General features: G+C 38.2%; 1 protein-coding gene across 2 annotated transcripts in view; it reads left to right on the forward strand.

Annotated features, from left to right (window-relative positions):
* The window catches only part of ACTR3B (actin related protein 3B), a 103,473-nt gene extending 83,499 nt beyond the window's left edge, over positions 1 to 19,974 (forward strand). For both annotated transcript variants that reach the window (XM_054273851.1, XM_054273850.1), the window contains exons 3-12: positions 1,451 to 1,575; positions 2,506 to 2,616; positions 3,012 to 3,107; positions 3,262 to 3,369; positions 4,642 to 4,785; positions 5,381 to 5,554; positions 8,377 to 8,469; positions 17,882 to 18,007; positions 18,386 to 18,469; positions 19,033 to 19,974. In XM_054273851.1, the coding sequence (XP_054129826.1) occupies positions 1,504 to 1,575; positions 2,506 to 2,616; positions 3,012 to 3,107; positions 3,262 to 3,369; positions 4,642 to 4,785; positions 5,381 to 5,554; positions 8,377 to 8,469; positions 17,882 to 18,007; positions 18,386 to 18,469; positions 19,033 to 19,128 (1,104 nt within the window). In that variant the 5' untranslated portion in view covers positions 1,451 to 1,503 and the 3' untranslated portion in view covers positions 19,129 to 19,974. The remainder of the gene's footprint in view (positions 1 to 1,450; positions 1,576 to 2,505; positions 2,617 to 3,011; positions 3,108 to 3,261; positions 3,370 to 4,641; positions 4,786 to 5,380; positions 5,555 to 8,376; positions 8,470 to 17,881; positions 18,008 to 18,385; positions 18,470 to 19,032) is intronic.
* The last annotated feature ends 305 nt before the right edge of the window (positions 19,975 to 20,279 follow it).

The raw sequence follows: 20,279 nt of genomic DNA on the forward strand, positions 1-20,279 counted from the left end.
TTAAGTACTAAAGTGCAGGTGGTGTCTGCCTTATTTACATTGTCTGGGACTGTAGACAGTTTAATATTCAAAAAAGTTGTTCCTATTAGAAAATGTTCCTTTTGGGTGTGTGTTTGCCAATTAAAATGTTCTTGCACATTTAACATGCTTTTGTTGAACAGATTTACTCTTTAATTTTTTTTGTGTGTGTTAAACTTGTTTAAAATGTTATACTTTTCTGGTGTTCTTGATTTTAATTGATATATTAATAGTTTTTCTGAAATGCTGTATATATATGTATAATATATATATAAATAGTAGTATTAACTGTATATTTACATTTATAATGGCATCTGTTACCTCCATTTATGTTAAACACTGCTTTTTACTTTTTGTAAACTTTGCCAATTAACTACTTATTAATGCATCTAGACAACCTTGTAGCTACTCATGGGAAAAATATAAAGATAAGGAGGTTATAAAGCTAATTGGTGGCCAGAGAAGTGAAGGGGACACAGTTCTTCACCAGGTGTAGCTGCAGTACTGCTTACAGTCTCACTGTTTTAAATATTGTAAAATGTGAAACCTAAACTACTGGTAAAGATTTAAATGTCTTATGTTAAAGAAATGGGATAGCAGGGATTTCCTGTGATTTTGATATAAATCCTGTTTTATACAACTGTAAACCTGTTAGGGGATAGATGTTTTTCCAAAAGAATTGTTTGCCTGTGAGTCATTTTTTGGTGCTAGTAGTATTTGGTGTGTTTGTGGATGATGCCTGCCTACTCTGCATTTTCTGCTATATGTTTTTTGGACCCTGATTATGACCTATTAAAAGAAAACTATATAAACAAGGTTACATTTTAGCAGTACTTCATTCCATTTTTATTTTTAGCTTGCCCCAGATTTGATTTTTGCTGTCTCATCTTCTTGCCTACAGCAGCCATCATCTAATAATTTTAGTGATAGTTGAAGGCTGCTAATGGGAAGCATAAGTGTCTCCAGAGATTTCTCTGTAGCCCTGCAAATTGATTTCTCCCCTCCCTCTTTCCTCTTTCTCACCAACCAGGATAATGACTCCAATACTTATTTTTGAATACACAGTTTATTTTCTTCTTCTCCTGTGCTCTTTGTCTTTATTCTAGAGTTGGAACTCAGAAAATCATGTTGCTTACTGGAATGCTGCACTTGTACAGGTTCAGTGACTGCTGTAGTCTGTAACAAAATGCATTTTCAGTATTTTCTGTGATTTATTAGGTGCAATAATGAGAGATGGGTGACCAGAATACTGCAGCATGCAATGAGAATGAACTTGGCTCTATTGGCTTGCCAGTAGATCACTTACATGATTTCTGCTTTTTACATCCCAATTTTTATTTCTGGAAAAGAATCCTTAAGTAAATAAACATTCATCACTCGGTATTTAACTGTTTTAATTTTGTTTTGATTTGTGTTTTTGGTTTATTTTAAGGTATTGCAATCCGAGAGTCAGCCAAAGTGGGGGACCAGGCTCAGAGGAGGGTAATGAAAGGTGTTGATGATCTGGACTTTTTCATAGGAGATGAAGCCATAGATAAACCTACCTATGCTACAAAGGTGAGCATTCAAGAGACTTTGACAGCTTTTTCCAAGTCTCAAATTTTTATGATAAAATGTTCAAGGATTTCTGGATTGCCATTCAAAACACGTTTGCATTTTTTGTAAAGTATTTTTATTGCTTTTTAAAAAGCTGCATGATTTGGTTCATGGCTTTACCCTTTTTTAGATACCTGTTTTCCTAGTTCTGTCTTGTGTGGTTGGTGTTTGTGTAAATATTCATTGATACGGTGCAGCTGTTCAGTTTTCAAAATTCTGAGTTATTAAAATAGTCATATACACTGAATATTTAAATTCTTGCTAAAAGTGTACCCTTTTAACATGGCACACAAACTGGGAAATGTGTTGGATACTTTTGCTTCAGGGAAAGTCACAATTGTTTTGTGAAGGGCTGTCTTCAATGCAGCTTTTCTGTGAATCATATTTTCCATACCCTAGTAAAGGACTTCTTGTACTTACAAAACGTTACTGGCTTATGAACTATGTGGAAAAAAATCATATTTTATACATCCTTCTGTGTTACTTAAATGTCAGCTATGTTCTTAATGTTGAACAAAATGTAAACATCATCCCTGCCAGAAATTTTAGGTGAAAAATATATAGCCTATATGGTCTTTATTTCTTTTTATAATATGGAAAAGCATGTTGAAGCCAAGTATGCTTCTCAACTTTTTAAGTGATAAAATTTATACAAATAGAGGTTAAAAAACACAGTTCTGCTACAGACTAACAGGAGTAGAGTCTGGATTCTGGTTGCTGGTCCTGCAAGGTAGAATTGGGCTTGGAAGTACTTGGGAGCAGGAGGTAAATTTGAATTGTGCCTCTGAATTCAAGTCAAGATGGGTTTGTGAGACGAGGTGTCAGACTGTTCCTGCTGCTGGGTTTCTTTGTCCTTGCATCATCCAGTGCTGACAAGTTCTGCTCTTGCAGTGGCCTATCCGACATGGGATTGTGGAGGACTGGGACCTCATGGAGAGGTTCATGGAACAAGTCATCTTCAAGTACCTTCGAGCTGAGCCTGAGGATCACTACTTTTTGATGGTGAGTTAATGAGGCCTGGTAAGGAAATAGTTTTTTAAGAGGAAAACCAAATACCACTCCAAGCACAATTAGCTCTGCTGGAGGATTTTTCACAGTGTCTTATTTCTCTAGCAATGACAGAGTTTGGCTTGGGAGGAGAAAACGAATCTTTAAAGCTGCATTATAACTCTATTCTGTAAATTTTGTGATGCAGGCTACTGCAGGTCAGCTGTTGCTTTTGAAAAGCTTCAAACACTGTTTAAATTCTATTTTAAATTTTTTATTTTGAGTGCACCGAGGATTTAAAAAGTTTGATTACCAAAAGTTTGATCACCAAAAGTTTGATTAGCTTGATACCAAACTAATCAAGGCAGGATCGTATCGAGGTGTTTTTTCAAAACTCTTTGTTTTTGCAGACAGAGCCTCCACTGAACACACCAGAAAACAGAGAATATCTTGCAGAAATCATGTTTGAATCATTTAACATCCCAGGACTCTACATTGCTGTGCAGGTGAACAAAGTGAATGCGTTCTTCTAAAGTAGAAAACGACTGCAGCGTTTTGGTCTTTTGTAGGCACGTGTGTAAAATGTTTGAAACTGTACTTTTTGGGAGTGTCAATTAGAGCACTCTGCCTGCTTCTAAATACAAACTCTCTGTGCTGTAGGCAGTGTTGGCCTTAGCTGCCTCCTGGACATCACGGCAGGTTGGGGAGAGGACTCTGACTGGGATTGTCATCGACAGCGGTGACGGAGTGACCCACGTCATCCCCGTGGTAAGGAGCAGCATGCACTCTGAAATCAGCACTGCTTTGGGCGGGGTTTGTTTCCTGTACATTTAAATAAGAAGCACCAAAGGAAACCTTATTTTTAAATTTTTAGTGTTGGCTGGGACTTCTTTCCTTGCAAAAGTATGTATTCCATTGTGTGTTAGTTTAGCTTGAAGACCACAGGAAAGCCACAGTAAGGAACCATCAATCCAGCTTTTAAAAGGCTATTTCTGTGTAAAACTTTACCTTCTGTTACTGTGATGCCTCAGTTCTCTTAAATATCAATGATTATCATGGGTTTATGTCTTCTGCATGCCAAGAGTGTCTGACAAGAAGTGTCCTAACTTTTTTGGGTTGTGCCTCTGAATGAAAGAGCACCCTGCATTTCGACTTTAATATATCTGGTAATGTGTGCTTTTTATATGATTTATTGTATTTTATTGTTTCCACTCTGCTTATGTGGAAACAACTACAAATTTATATAAGCACCTCTTCTTGTATATGATCAATCTCATCAGTTTAGTTATGTGAGGATAATACAGAGTTATCTGTGCATACTGACATCTGTTGATGTCATTTTGTGTATTTTTGAACCATACTGTGTCTTTGAATGATGAGATATATTAGAAATGAAAATTTGATTCCCTTTATCTTCCATTTTGGTGTTAACTTGATCTTCTCAGTGTTTTGTCATATGGGCAATGCTGAGCAAACAGCATTTACTATGTGAAACTCTGAAAAGTGTAAAAAAAAGCAAGGGAAGAAATAATGTGGCCCAGCAATATAAGTGTTTTCAGTAAATGCATCCTTAAAAATTCAGCAGGTAGATTTCTTATTTTTGTTGTGCTTATTGTAAGATCCTATTTCTGTTTGAGTTTTTTATTCCTATGTGATTTTTCTTGTCTGAGAAATTTAATTTTATACTTTTCTAATAATTTTTAACTCCTAAGCAGAGCACCCATAGCTTACTTATATTATGTTTGCTTTTCTGATGATACCATAAAGGAACCATCAGATCTGACTAATATGTACAGATCTGACTGACAAGTTTATCACTTGTGTATCTATAAGATAGTCAATATCTGTTTACATGTGGTAATCAAGGTCTTTAAATAAAAAATATATTCACTTTGCAGTGAGGTGCACATTTTTAGAATGATTTTACAGTTTCAATATTTTACTTTTAATAGAAACCAGAGTATTATAAAAATGAATGTTAGTTATTGATACACAGTAAGTTTTCCTCTTAAATATGTCTTTTCCTCTCCTCCTACATAGGCAGAAGGCTATGTAATTGGAAGTTGCATCAAACATATTCCTATTGCAGGTAGAGATATTACTTACTTTATTCAACAGCTTCTAAGGGAAAGGGAGGTAGGAATTCCTCCTGAACAATCTCTGGAGACAGCAAAAGCCATAAAGGTACATCCTCCTTTATCTCTTAATAAATACATAGTAAATCTCTATGAGCTGATTTTTTTAGCTCTAGTAAGTTGCCAGTGGCTCTCTTAAAAATGCAGATGTTGGCAGTGTATTATAATTACACCAGCTTCTGGTGATTTATCCAATCAAGTGTGGGGGAAGGAGAAAGAGGAAGAAAATAAAAAAAATATTCATGCTGGGCTATTTGGAGTGAGTATGTTCCACAGCTTAAATCAGCATTTCAACTTGGAGTAGTTTAAAATTTGCTTTGTAATAGAACTTTAAAAAAAAAAGTAGGGTCACTGTGTAGGCCTGCTCTTGCAGTGCAAGCTTGCCCTTGAAATTCTTTATTGTTGGTGATGTTTTCATTTTGGGAGAGGCAAATGTAGCTGAGTCAGCGTGTGCAGCCCTTTGGAAGCAAATGGGCCTCGTGCCTTGTGGGGCTGAGGCTTCAGCAGTGATTTGGGTGGGAAAGTCCCTTCAACAGCTCCATCTGTAAAAATGCTCACATTTTTCTTTTCTGATTGTGTTGCACTTTAATTCACTGACGAACTAATGATTTCAGCTATTTTTAACCCCTGGTGTTTCTCAACAGGAGAAATACTGTTACATTTGCCCCGACATCGTGAAGGAATTTGCCAAGTACGACGGGGACTCTCGCAGGTGGATCAAACAATACACGGGCATCAACGCCATCAACAAATCCAAGTTTGTTATCGATGTTGGCTATGAGAGGTTCCTCGGGCCAGAAATCTTCTTCCATCCCGAGGTAAGAGCAGGGAATGAATAGCTGTGCTCAGTTGTGCCATTGCCGGTGCCTGGGCGCCATCCCGTGGCAGTGAGGGGCCAGTGAGTCTCCTGAACACGAGCCAGGTGCACTCACAGGTAATGTCAGCACAGCAGAAAAGTGGTTTTGTGGTGTACAGTCTAATGTTTAAAACATCTTGTTCTGTTCCTCTTTCAATCTGAACTTGAGAAGTAATTGTTTCATTTCACAGTTTTTGTATAGCATTTTCCTCTTTCAACATCACTTTAAACAAGTCTTGTCGCAGACATCTATGAAAAATCCTTTCTTTAGGATTTTTCCTCCTGAGAAGCTGAGAGGCCTCAGGAACAAAATGTAAACATTGATTATCTGCTGCTGTGGAATGCAACAGGTGGATCTGTGATTGGTCTCATGTGGCTGTTTCTAATTAATGACCAATCACAGTCAGTTGGCTTGGACTCTGTTCAAGACACAAGCCTTTATCATTCTTTATTTTTCTATTCTTAGCTAGCCTTCTGATGAAATCCTTTCTTTTATTATTTTAGTATAGTTTTAATATAATATGTATCATAAAATAATAAATCAAGCTTTCTGAAACACGGAGTCAGATCCTCGTCTCTTCCCTCATCCTGGGACCCCTGTGAACACTGTCACAAAGTCTGCCTTTATACTTTGTATGCTGCCAATCCCTTTGGGTACTACTAAGCATGGCCTTTATATTGGATACAGACTTTAGATACTGAGTCAGTCTGTAAGGCATGGATGATAAATTCATCCTTGAAGGAAATCTCTTGAAATCTCTCTTGGTGTGGTCATAAGTAGTATGTGCAATTCTGAGGAGGATTACTGTACCTCATCTCTCTGATTTCTTATAGTTCAGTTTGAGTGAGTTTCAGGATATTGTTGAGAGGAAGGAGTCAGGTTTTAATACATGTCTTTTCCATTCCTGCACACTTAGTTTGACTTATTCAGGCACCCATAGTCTGTAATACTGTTAAAAAGTTTTATTAAAATCCACATCAATACTGGTGAAGTTTCCTTTTTTCTAGCCTCCTCGTTGGAAGAATATTAAAAAGCTTCTTTCTGCTACCTTTTGTTTGAATTCCAGCTGTAATCTTCTTTGGTCAATTTGTAGCCATCTGATCTTCTGCCAGTATTAAATCTCTGTGCTAAATAGTTTTTCTTCCCTGCTGTTTACCAATGTGATTTAACAGAGAAGCACTGAATCCCATGTCAGACATCATTTCAAGAGTTTCTCTCCATAGTCTCTAAAAAGACTGTTGGGAATGGGATAAAGAACCAATTTCCATTTTTTTCATTTCTTGGTAGTTTCTTGATGCTGTATTGAAAAAAACCACCCAAACCTGAACTGACTTCCTAGACAAGAAAAATATAATAGATGATATGTAGTGCATCCAAGGAGAACTTCTTGTTGTGTTTCATTAACTCCTCACTTGAAAGGGTAGCAGCTTAGCTAGGTAAAAGCTGCCTTTGATAAAGCTGTCTTGTAATCTTTTCCTATTTTCAATTTACAGAATTTTTTCCTGAAGTCTGTAATACTCCTGGAGTTAGGTCTTGGGGTTTGTGGCTGTCCAGATTATTTCTCTACCTTTTAAATTAGAGATTTTATTTGCCGTTCTCCAACCATACTGTATTGGCTGGCAGACTGCAATTTTACATTCAGTTCTGTTGTTCCTGTTCTGGGATGATGTTATACCCCAACTCTCATTCCTACTTACTCCTTTTTCCCTGCTGTTTTATCAATAACTTTATGGAGAGCTCAGGAGTTTTCAGGCTATAGTTCATTCAGATGAAAACTCAGTGCTTCTCTTTTTGGTTTATGTGGCTTCATTTTTTTGCTTCTTGCATGATTCATTCTTACTGTGGAAGTTATTTTGAATTCTTGGGAAGTGCCCCCATCATTCTTAGGGCTCCTGATCTCCAAGCCAACTTCCTTTGGTATTTTTCTCTCAGTTCAGTGTATACTTGTTATGCTTGACTGTTGTTATTTGTTCATCCATGTAGATACCTCATCTTGTTTTGAATTTAAATCCCACATACTTGTACACTAAAGCTTATAATATATCTACAATAATGTATTATTATATATTGGTAATTAATTAAATTTTTTAGAGTTTACCCTCTGAAAGGAAAAAAAAGTGGGCTTTTACCAGTTCTTTACTTTAAAGCTTAAGTGGAAAATTTCCACTAGACTGTTTTCTAGCATTAGCAACTCTTAACTCTCTAGTTTTATAAATGCAGAAATTTACATTAGCATTGTGTTCATTGTACATTAGCATTGTTTGCATTGATGGAGGCTTTCACTCAAAATCTTAGACTATTTATACTTTCTTGAACATTGGATACTTCCTGGGCTTGGGAAAAAAATCTGATTTTTTGGTGGGAATTTAACTGAAGTATTATAGTAGCATTGAAGTCTTTTTGCAGAGAAGCATTCGGATTTGCCCACTGGTGTTTCTAATCTCACTTGAAAGGAAAGGCAGGACCACAGTGAGTGGTAACAGTGTGTTTAATATTGCAGAAAAACTCAAACTCATCTTGCAGGCAATAAAAGTGCATAGTGCCTAAATTGTAAACAGTGAATTTCTGACCAAGGAGAAGAATCTGATTTTCTTAGCAGAAAAAAGAAATTCTCATTTCCTTTGCAGAGAAGTGTTTGTTTTAATGTAGAATAAATTGTGAGCAAGACTTGAAACTCCCACTCATCCCCTATTATAAAGTCTCTCCACAGTCTTATTTCTGCCTTTTTAATTTCTCTGTTCTTTGGATGAAAAAAATCTAATGCCTGTTCTGTTTCATTTTAGTTTGCCAACCCTGATTTCATGGAGTCCATTTCGGATGTAGTGGATGAGGTGATACAGAACTGTCCCATCGACGTCCGGCGGCCGCTATACAAGGTATGGCCTTTCCCTGGTGGGTTCACGTCATTTATTTAAGGAATTGCAATAGGAGTCTCTTCAAGACAGATCTCAGAAGCTTTTGGAGGTATATTTCACACTCAAGATAGCTCAGCTACTTTAGACAGCATAAAAATTACCAGGATGGCTTTTGTGATTAAGTGTGGTGGTGTTTGAAGGTCCCCAGGATGAGGTGAGAGATGAGAATCTTGACACCATGTTTCAGAAGGCTGATTTATTATTTTATGATTTTATATTATATGAAAAGAAATTATATATTAAAACTATACTAAGGAAAGAGAAAGGAGACATCAGAAATCTAGAAAGGAATGAACAATAAAATCTCGTGACGGACTCAGAGAGTCTGACACAGCTGGCTGTGATTGGCCATTAATTAAAAACAATTCACACGCTGGGTAAACAGTTCTCCAAATCACATTCCAGAGGAGCAAAACATGGAGAAGCTGAAGCTTCCCAGGAAAAGAAATCCTGGCAAAAGAATTTTTCATAAAACATGTCAGTGACAGTAGTGTTGGTAACAAAAAGTTTTATTAAAAGGCAAAATATAAAGGTTTTTCTTTATAAAGAAAAACCAAGCCCGGTGCAGGAGTTCCTTGCTCCTGGTAAAACACCTCACAAAAACAATTACTTTATTTGTTCTCTTCTTTTTCCAATAAATTACACAAACAAAACTTTTTATCTCCTTTCCAATTAATTATCCTTAAGTTTGAAATAAAATCCCCCAAATCCTATAAAATATCTTTTTATCTAAATAAAAAAACCAAACTTCTACACTTATTTCCTTTAAAAAAAAAAAAAAAACCAAAAAATCTGTCACTCCATCAACAAGAAACACATTGCTATAAGGAATAAATACTAGAATCATGGTCAGAAGCATGTTCATGGCTACCACTTCCTCCACAATGAGAAATGTGAACTTTGGATAGAAATTAAACAAAGTACCACTTCTGAATGCTACTAGATATTTGCTGCTTTTTAGTTTTGAAAGAAAAGTTTTTGTAAAGGCTTAATACATAGGTAGGTATTGTCCCTGAGGAGCTGTGGTGGAGGGATGTTATTTGTATGTGACATTTTTAAAGTGAAATCTTGGGCATGAAGGACTTTTGGTTTTGCCCATTTCAAGGGTTATACTGTGGTATTACCCCTCTCGGTACCCTCCTTCCCCTGCTTTATTAAGTAGTGGTTCCCAATATTTTTTTCATAGTCTTGTCTTGTATCTGCCCATTGTCTGCAGTTTAGTCAGTACTGCATCACTTATAAAGTACATGAAAACTGAAAATATGTAAGGAGAGAACAATTAGGCCAGCTTAAACCTGCTTAAACCCAGGGTGTAGTCCAGAGAGTACTTTCAGTTCCTGATTCTTTAAGGAGTGAAAAATAAAAATAAGATACTGACATGAATAGTCCATGGCAAGCTTTGTCTGTATTGGTAGCTCCATTAACATTAAGTTTCCAACTAAGTCATGTTTCAGGATAATTTGTAACTATTAAAATTTTACAGTCTCTTCTCCTTGCCTGGTAAACACTCTCTGTAATCTAGAATGAGATGTAGCACTGCAGAGCAGGTCTGTGGGGCAGGATAAAAGGGGAAGTGGAACTACTTAACAGATTAATATGTCAGTTCTGCAGTAGATGTCTTCAAAGACTTCAAGCTTAGGTAGCAGCAGGGTTTAGGAGCCCCTTAATGTGTGGTTGTGCTTAGGGTTCTCTGCTTTTTATCTGAAACACCAAAGCTTCCTCAGAGCAGATTCTTTGCTTGGTAGGGTAGGGTTTGGTACTGATTAGAAGGTGGTGTTTAAAATTTGAGGTAAAGTTTCTTCTGCCTCATCATAATCAGTAGACAAATAACTTTCCCTTGGCTTGCCCCTGATTGAGGCTTTGTTTTTCCTTTTTTTCTGTTTTTCATTATACTTGCTGAATTAAAATAATGCTTCACAATTACCAATGCACTGTACTGAGAGATGTCAGTAGTTATTAATGGTAATAGCTGCTATCTTCTTGAAGCAAGGTCACTTAAAAGGGATAAGCATCCCTTGTTCTCAGTGATAAAACAGTGTATGGATGCAGAAATATTCCACTCATGCTTTCTCTCTGAGGTTTATCAGTTTCAATTCCCATGGTGCTGGGTGGTGGCCAGCCAAGGGCCTGTGCTTTGGAGCTGAGTTTCCATCAAATGAATTTGGATTCTTCCTCAGTGTTCCTGCAGAAAATACACAAAAGTATCCTTATTGCAGGTTTTATGTGGGATGTACCCTTTGAGTCATTGCTCCACAACCCATCTTTTGTCCTGTTGTATTTCTGAGTTTTACTGCCAGTATCCCTGTTTCCTAATCTGACCAACATCTCTCTCACAAAGCCAGTTATCTTACTTTGTGTTGATGTTTGGACCAGCAGAACCTTGATAAGACTTCAGCCAGATCTGTGACAACCCAACCTAAAGGGAAGAAAGCATCTAAGATTTGTAAATGCTCATTGGTCAAAAGAAATTACAAAAGTCAGAGAGTCTGACAGTTTATTAATAAAATTACACACTTGGCATAGAAATTGGTCTGTTAGTCCCTGACCTGCTGTCTAAGTACACAGCAGTAGGTTTTGGGTAAAGGGGTAGGGTGAAAGGGAAGACAGGAATTAAAGAGGGAGAGATGAATTAAAGAAAGAAAGAGAAAAAGGAAGCACCAGTCCTGTTTCAGTGTTGATCCAACTGTATCAGTCTAACCAAGGACATGTCCAGGGTCCTGGGGGCACGCCTGGGATGGGGGTACCTTTTTATGGAGAGGTTTCTCTGCCCCAAATACAGATTTCTTGCTTCCCATGTAAATTAGTTACCATGTGCGGGTCTGTTCTTTCAGACCTTTCTGGAAATGGTTTGGAGGGCTTTGGGGACTTTGGGTGGCAGTAATGCCACCCTGTAGTGCATGTCAACTTCCTCCCACTCATTCCTTGTACTTTGTTGTGGTTTGTTCTCATGGACAAATGCCCTCTGTGTGCCTGGCCCCTCTTCTCCAGCCAAATCCTGTTCTTCCTCACAGTGTGTTAATACCAATAGTCGCTGGTTATTACCAGCAATTCTTGTCTGCTGTTACCAACAGTCCTTAGTTGGCTCCACAGCCATTTAGTTATTGGTGTTTGAGACATACACATGAGCCTCTTATTTTCTGGGAATTGAGAGCTCGAAAGAATTCCACTTAGAACTGCTGTTTACAGGACCTGTAGAGAGTGGGCTTTAATCATAGTACTTTCCCTTCCTGGCCACAATTTGAGTTGGTAAGTTTCTTTGAAAGTTTAATAGCAGAAATATTATTTCACTTGACTTGTTATTTGGGCAAGAAAAAAAGTTCCAAGGCTGTTTGTTAAAAGACAGATTCTCACTTAACACCTGTTAGTTCTGGGAACAGACAGTGTTTCTGTTAAGCTCAAGAAGGGCTTGGTCCAAGTGCAGTTTGTCAGGGTTGAGGCCTGATGAGCATTTCACAGATCCCACTGGGGCCTGGAATGGGGGAGATGCACCCTTAGAAATCCATCCCACAGCTGAAGTCAGCTTCTCTGTGCCTCCACAAGATCCCATAACCTGCAGCTGTTCAATACCAAGCACAAACATCCTTTCACACATGATGATGCCTTTTTTAATTGTATAATGATTGCCAGCAATGCACTCTCTAATTCCCATGATTACATCATCTTAATGTGATTGCTTGGAAAAAACTGATTTGTATTCTCTAACACAGAATTGGAGATCTGGATTGCTTGGGATGAATTGCTTTCTGCTAAAACAGAAAAAGATAGGATGGGTTTAAACCAGGGGACTTGCATTGAAATTTGAAGAAATGAGCTGGGTTTTGATGTTTTTGTTTTTGTTTTTTTTTTTTTTTTTTAAATTTATTTTTTTTTTATTTTTCCAAACCCAGAGCTTCAGAAAGCAAATTGAAATCTAAAATGAGTGCTCAAATGAAATGAGAAATGACAGAGGAGATAATTTTTGGATCTTACCATATGGATGAAACAATTTGGCATCCTGGCTACGTTGATCATTCCTGTGTGTTGAATTCCACTGAAAAATGACCCATCCTGCATGCAGCTAAAAATCCTGTATTTGTGGTGCTCAGTGAGACATTCCATCACCCTTAGTGTTCTCTGGAAAGAATGGTGTATAGTTCATCTAGTTCTATATTTTATTTTTTTTTAGAATTTCTTAGCTTCCTTTTTTCTTAAAATATTACTCCACAACCTTTCCTTGACTTATAATTATATGAATGCATATCAGTATAACTGATATCTCAGAAATTGAGAGAAATTACAAGGAGAGTGCAGTAGCATGATGGGGGCTGTGGTCTGCACAAAAATGAGATCCTTCCCCAGCTTTCAGGTTCTTGTGAGCACACCAGTAAATTCTGAATAACTACTGCACACCCAGCTTGGATCAGTGATGAGCATCTGCTCCTGTGGTACAGCCACAGCAGATGCTGGTGTGGAATGTTTTCAGCACTAGCTGGTATTTAAAAGTCTCTTTTCAACCTGAAATTGCTCTGAAACTTGTCCTAACATTTGTCAGTTAGGACATGAGTTTTTGGCACTTAGAGTCAAAAAACAGTCTCCTCCTGAATTGAGTTATAATAACTTCAGAGGTGGACAAAGTGCTTTGAATAGTTTTAAAAGCTGGCTGCTATCCTAATAAACAATATTTTTTGTTAGTAATAGATTCAGAAACTATCACTTTTATTCCACGCTCGACTTGATCTTTGTTTTTTCTTATCCAGAGTCTCTCCCCAGGTACTTCCTGAGTTAAATGAGAACTGTATTAACAGTTCTGAGGTCCTTGCCTTCTCCCAGTATAAAGAACAGACGTGTAGGGTCACTGACTGTCCCAGCAACTGATTTATTTTCCACTTTTCTCTGCTGTGTTTTTAGCACAAATACCTGAAAGAGAGTATATGAGATGAATGACATCTGAAGCCAGGTAAATTCTGTCAGAAATACCTCTGAAAGGTCCTAGCCAAGCATGCCTAAGCATTCGTGATTCAGATCATGCTGAATAAAATGACAACATCCTTGACCTCAAGCTTCTAAGCCAACTTCTTGAGTTTAAAATTCTGCATGAGGCGAGGGAGTGTAGGATATTGGTAAGTGTGGTGTTTATTTGAGATGAATTATCCAGGTTTTCCATGGAAACACAGGTGCATGGGGAGAAGATTTTGACAAACGGGCTCTTTTCCTTAGAGAAGGTGACTTCTTAGCTGGGTGTGCTGTTGTGGACTCAGATTAGTCTCTCTCAAAATGAAAACTCAGTGAAATTATAAAGTCAAGCTGATTGCTACATTTGAGACTTGGGCTGCCCTTGTTGTGTCAGTGTTCACTCAGCATGTAAACTGCTGAGCTCACAAGAGCCTGTCCTCAATCACTGGACAGGTCCTGGGTGCAGGGACAAACTGGGTGGTAAAAACCCCCTGATACCACTTCTGACTTCATTTGCTGGTAAATAGAAACCCTTGGTGTGAGAGCAGCTCCAGCTGCACAGCACGGTGGGTAGATGGCACTGTAGGACTGGCTTTGCTGTCTGTGCTCCAGCACCACAGAAATTCCTGTTACTGACCCAGAGCAGAGTGGGGAGGCTCTGGGGTGAGGGAAGGGTGGAGACACTGCCAGGCCATGGCATCTGCTGGCACCATGACAGGAAAGCAGCAGCATTCCTCCTGAATGCTGCAATATTCCTGCAGTATTTTAATGAAAACCCCCAGAGATTAACTCTGTCATTGTAGCACAGGAGTACTGAGGAGAAGCCCTGCTTATTCCTATCACAGCTGTAAATAAATTTGTAGGATTACTCCTACTACTTGGTTTAACAATAGCTCAGTGCATCTGCAGGATTTTCTGGTTCCTTTTGTGTCTCAGGCGTATTTCTGCAGAATGGCACCACCATAAGTCATGCTGGAATCTCTTGCTGTGACTTGAAATGTGAAATGAACGTTAAATTCATGATTTTAAGGAAAAAGAAATTATTTCTTTATTATTAGAAGTAAATGTATTTTTAAAATAGTGTTTCTCACAATAAATTTACTTCTTTGTGCTATATTAATTGTTTGGTATGAACAATATTTATCCTTATACTTTCCATACTGTGTTGGCAAATAGTGCCCTGTTTTAACCAAATTAACAGAGACATGTAGCTTAATTGATTCACTTGCTAATGAAGTGCTTGGCTTCAGCTTGTGAACCTTCCTGGTTTTACCCATAATAATTTTTATTAACAGTCATATATTGATCTCATTACATGTCTCTGGTGGTCTGGTCATGTCATGTTAACTTTAATTTAGGCTGTCAGCTGGAAAGAAGGGAAAATGGGATGTGTTGTTCTTACTTGCCAGAAAAGCAGGGGATGCTTTTCAGTTTGGTGCTGCAAAGTCTGCTGTGTGCAGCTGAGAGTGTGCTCACACCACAGTGCAGTGGGAAGATGCACAAACCAGTTCAGCACCTGGTGTTTGGTAGTGCTGAGTTCTTCAGGAGCTGATTTCACTCTTTGGAATTCTTATGTGAGCTTAATTTAGTGAGAGATTTCTGTTGCAGGAGCTGGGTTGCTTTGCTACGTAATTTCATATCTCTGCAGTGTTACATTGTACAGGCATAATACCAGAAATGATGCAAGGAGAAACTCAGTACCACAGAGTTTATAAGAAAAGCAAAAGGTACAGATGAGAAGGGAGAAATTTCTTGCCAGCCTTCTGAATTGATCTTGATGATCTTAGAGGTCTCTTCCATCCTTAATGATTCTGTGAATGGTATCCACTCCCTGGTCTCCTTCCAGAAACAGCCTATTTCCATTTATTTGCTTGCTGTGGTTAACTTTTTCAGGTGTGTGGAAGAGCTTTGTCCCTCTCTGCTAAGGGAACACATTATTTCAAAACAACTTAAATGTTCAGCCAGTTAGCTATAAAAGTGAGACCAGCTGGAGATTCTTTCCATCAGCAGGTATGATAATTGGTGGTAGCTGAGAAACATGTGGGCTGCTTGGAGCTCTTAAAGCAGCTGAAGTGTGTTTGAGCAGAGTAAGATCAGAAGAAGTCTTCTTTAAAGGAATCAGCTGGAAACAGATACTTAAAGCCCAACTTCTTTGATGTCTTTCTCTGGGAGGCCAGAGGATTCTCTGACAGGCTGAAAACCCAAACATCACTAGTGAGCTTTCTCCACAGATGTATTTAGCATGCTTTATTTTTATGACTTTTAAATAGTTATTGGAATTACTCAGATTTATTCTAGAGAAGATATTTAAGAGGTCAGGGTGGAGGTCAGTGTTTTTTGGGGTTTATTTTTGTTTATTTTAATCTGACTGTCTTCTCTTACCTTTATTGTATCCTTTGCAAGGTGGTGGTTGAGAGGTTTAGAATGGATATGGATTCTGCTTTCATTGTTAGTGGGGAGTACCTGGCTTCTGACCTGGCTTGCTGAGTTGAGAACTTGCTGAAGGCTGCATGACAAGTCTTGTGCTAAAGAGTTAGCATGGATTTGGTCTGGCACTGACAGCAGTGCAGGGAGCAGGGGAACTGTGACTGTATAATTAAACATCTTCTAAATGCAGTTGGTTCACCTAGTTACATATATCCAGAATTTTGCTTAGCCTGGCTGGTCCAGATAGGTGATAATGAGGTGACTCATCTTTTCAACATTTGCACCTTGGTGCTTCTGGTCTCCTTGGGCAGTGTTATTGTTGAACTGATTTTGGTGTGTAGAAGTACTTGAATAGTCATAATTTGAAGAAGATGTAACTTAGCCTCTAACTCTGGAATGATAACTTGGTGGAAAGATCCTCTCAGTGATGGTGCTAACTCTGTAGTTACACAAATTGGTCTTGGATGTATTCAAAAAAATTATTGTTTGGTTTATTCTGGAATCTATTTTTAGTGATAGCATTGTCCACTTTGTGGAGTATGCTTGAAGTTTAATTTGCTTAGAATAGAATTATTGCTTTCACATTCTTTGCCAACTTCATTATCTCCAGGTAATATTTTCTGATGACATCTTTTTAATTGCTATTTCATCACTCAGGTTGGTTGTTGTCTCTTTTTGCCCATTAGCAATTTCCTTTTCCCAAGTGGAGTGCATGACCACTTTGATGCAGGGGAAGAGATGTTCTTCTGTATGGGGAGAGTAGGGGGAATCCCTCTCTCCTGCTTTAACTTTAGGATCAGCTGTGATTTCTGGCTGCTTTCCTCTTCTCTGTCCTCCTCTTTTCCTTTTGGAAATGTTTCAGTAATGTTATTGAAACTTGTGCTTTTTTTCTTTAAAGCACACCTGCCTTGTTATGCATTCTTTTATATTGTAGATAATCTGAAGCTGTGAAGAAATGACTTTTTCCTACTGTAATGATTTTATGATGTGCAGGGCTTTTTTTTTTCCTCATGAAAAACAAACAGCTTTCTTCTCACTTTACAAGGTACAAACAAGATTTCCCTGATTATTTGTTGCTTAAAATCCAAGTATTTCTGCACCCTGCAAGTCTGAACACTTATTAGGCATATCTTTGACTCTTTAGATCCATGTGCAGGCTGAAAACAGTGGGTCAGGGATTCTTTCATTATGTGCACAGTCTTGCTCTGCAGTGTCAAAAAATGTTACTGAGAGATAATCCTTGGACCTATGTACAGTGAACTCCTTGTGGGCATGTGTCAAATGGTTTAGCACAGTGCAAAGGCACGTGTGCAGTTTTGTCATGATGAGTTCTTCTTTCTGATCATAATGCATTTTTGCTGCCACCAATGTTATGTTTTGAATCCCCCACCTTTGAAATTACTCCTGTGTTAGTCTGGGATGCTGCAACATGATCAGAATTAGGTCTGGGAAATTCTAAAATGTCTCTTTAGAATCCAAGCACAAGTCCAGGCTGAGAGGCATTTGGTTCTGCTCTGAAAACTGAGTAATACCAGACAAGCAAGGGAAGAGGCATCATACCTTCCTCTGTGCTGCAGTTCTCTGTGAAGGTGTGGTGCCTTTTTCAAGAACTCTGGAAATTAAAAAAAAAATAGCGTTCTAGATGATTTTGTAGATTTTTAGCTATGTACTATGAGACTTGAACCTTACTTAGTGTCAGGGCTAAAACTGCTTACTGTGAACGTCCCTAGAGAAACTTCTTGATGTAGTATCTTATTTCTATTGCTTTGTGTATGTAGAGTACAAGCTCATGTTTTTAATGGAATCCTCCTTTGTAATAACCCATTCTACATAATTATATTCAAAAGAGAAAAGTAGGGAAGCCATGAGCTTCCTGTGATTTGCTGGAAGTGTTCTACCTACCTTGTCAGCTTCCTAATGATGCTGAAATTCAAGCAGCCACCTCTGCAGTGCTGGCTGTTGGGAAACTTGCTTGAAGATGGATTTACAGAATGTGTCTCTAATTTCTGCACAGAATGTGGTCCTCTCAGGAGGCTCCACCATGTTCAGGGACTTTGGACGACGACTGCAGAGGGATTTGAAGAGAGTGGTGGATGCGAGGCTGCGGCTCAGCGAGGAGCTCAGTGGTGGTCGGATAAAAGTGAGTGTGTGTTCCAGGTGCATTTATTACATGGCTAATGCCAGAAATCAAGTTCAAAGTTCTCACCTCACTAGCGAAAATATGCTGTAAAGTCAGTAGGATTTGTTTATGTGTTGTCAAAAGCACTGGCAGCCTTGCAGTGATCACATCTCTTTGTAAAATTACTGTGAGCAGTTTTCCTTTTAGGAGATGTGTGAGCAGTAGGCAGGAGGAATTTAACTTTGTGTCCTTCATGATAGTTATCATGAAGAGTTTTATGACTTGGTCTCCTAGGGGGAGCATATCTGGGTAATAAGGGATGTGAGTGGAGAGTTGAAGGTGTCTGGTTCTGACCATGTTAAGTTTGAAAACCAACTAAATATGAACTGTTTTCCTTAGCCCAAACCAGTGGAAGTTCAAGTGATAACACATCACATGCAGCGTTATGCAGTTTGGTTTGGAGGCTCCATGCTGGCTTCAACAGTAAGTCTTCATCAAAGTTATTCTTAATTTTTATTGCATGTTGAATTCTGGGTGTATTTGATCTGAGTACTAAGTTCTAAACTTCTCATTGTGACAGCCTAAACTGTGTCACATTCTGGAATCTTTACCCAAGTGCTCAAGTAAGGATATCAGGAGTTGACATAATTCTAAAATAGCTTTGATATGATAGTTCCAATGTAATGCCTTTATTCTTTAAATCAGCACTAGAGATTAGTTAGGACTTCAGGAATATAGAATTCAAATCAATGGTCTTAAGTTGAGAGAAGAATTGCAAGAGAGAAGCAAATACAGGAAAATGGGAGCAATTGCTGTCTGCCAAGTGGGATTTCTTACTGTTGTGTTTAAAAGCAGTCTTATGACCAGAAAAGCTTCTCTTGATTAGTTGTATTCATATCCTAATATTTCTCATTTTTTTATATTTCAAAATGTAATACAATGTCGTAAAGCTGCAATCTAAAGAAATACCAAGATGTTATTTATTTGTTGGTTTTTTCTGCTTACATTCTTATGCTTTTGGGGGGATCTGTTTTATATTTTTATAGCCAGAGTTTTTCCAAGTATGTCACACCAAGAAGGACTATGAAGAGTATGGCCCTAGTATTTGTCGTCATAATCCCGTTTTTGGAGTCATGTCATAATGCTCATCCAGTGGAGATAAGATCTCTGATACTGTGCTGGTGAAGAAACTCTTGCAGTGCAGAGGAAGGCAGCAGATACTGCAAATACTGAAACAAGTTGTGGTTAACTCTGAGGCATTTGGATCACCATTGTGCACTAAAGCACAGCTTACAGTCCCAAGTCATTTCAGTACCAGCCATTTCTCTGCTGACTACTCAGAGCCTTTCCTTCTTTCTTCCTAAATGTGAGATAATTGAAAATAGGTAAGTCTTGGTTTAGGAGGTTGTGCAAATACTACTGAAACTGAATCTTGAAGAATAAGGCAGTGTTTTACTGCTTGTGGAAAGATCTAAACCTTTCCCACTTGTGCCCTGAGTTTGCAATCAATCCTTTAGCAATGGAGCACTAAATACCACATTGCCTTTAGGGGAGCTGGAATGGATACAGGTACCTACCCAAATGGAATAGATTGCAGGATTTGGGACAGTACTTTGTAAATGTAGGTTTTCATACCATTTTGTATTTTATGATATTGGTAGGGTGAATTGATGACTAGTTCTAAGCATGAACAGCTGTCAATGTCATGGAATGGTGTTATGCATTTCCAGGTGTGAGGCATGTATTGGATCAGTGCTGGTATATTTTTTTGGGAAAAATAAAGCCATGTATGATAGAAATGGATCTGTTCATGTTTGGATGATGCAAAGTGATTTACAGTATTGTATGAAGTTTATTATAGCCACTGTTCCTTTGTTTTGAATTTTCTGAAACTGTTTTTTAGGAGATGATGTTTTGTTTTGCTGTTGGTGAGTGGTGGGTGACACATGGGCCTTGCACCAGTGAAATAAAAGCTGTTAACATCTTTATCAATGTTTGTGGTAGTCCTGATTTACTCCGCCATTTCATCTCATTTTGGGGTTGGCTTTGCATTTGTGTGTCATCTATGTGGGATCACATACCCTGAATGTAAAGGGACCTCTGGAGATTTCTGCTCCAGAATTGTTTAGTGCAGGGCTCACTTCAAAATCCTCTCTGTTTGCTCAGGGCCACTCAAGTTTATGTGAATGGAGGTTCCTGAACACCTGGGCAAGCTGTTTCTGGGCTTAACTATTCTGTTATGGGTACATGTTCTTGTGTTAGGGACAGAGCTTTTGTTCTTCTGTGGTTTAAA

This window comes from Melozone crissalis, unplaced genomic scaffold (assembly GCF_028551555.1).
Source record: "Melozone crissalis strain CALT ecotype California unplaced genomic scaffold, PUWL_Pcris_2 ptg000016l_1, whole genome shotgun sequence".
Classification (NCBI taxonomy): Eukaryota; Metazoa; Chordata; class Aves; order Passeriformes; family Passerellidae; genus Melozone; species Melozone crissalis.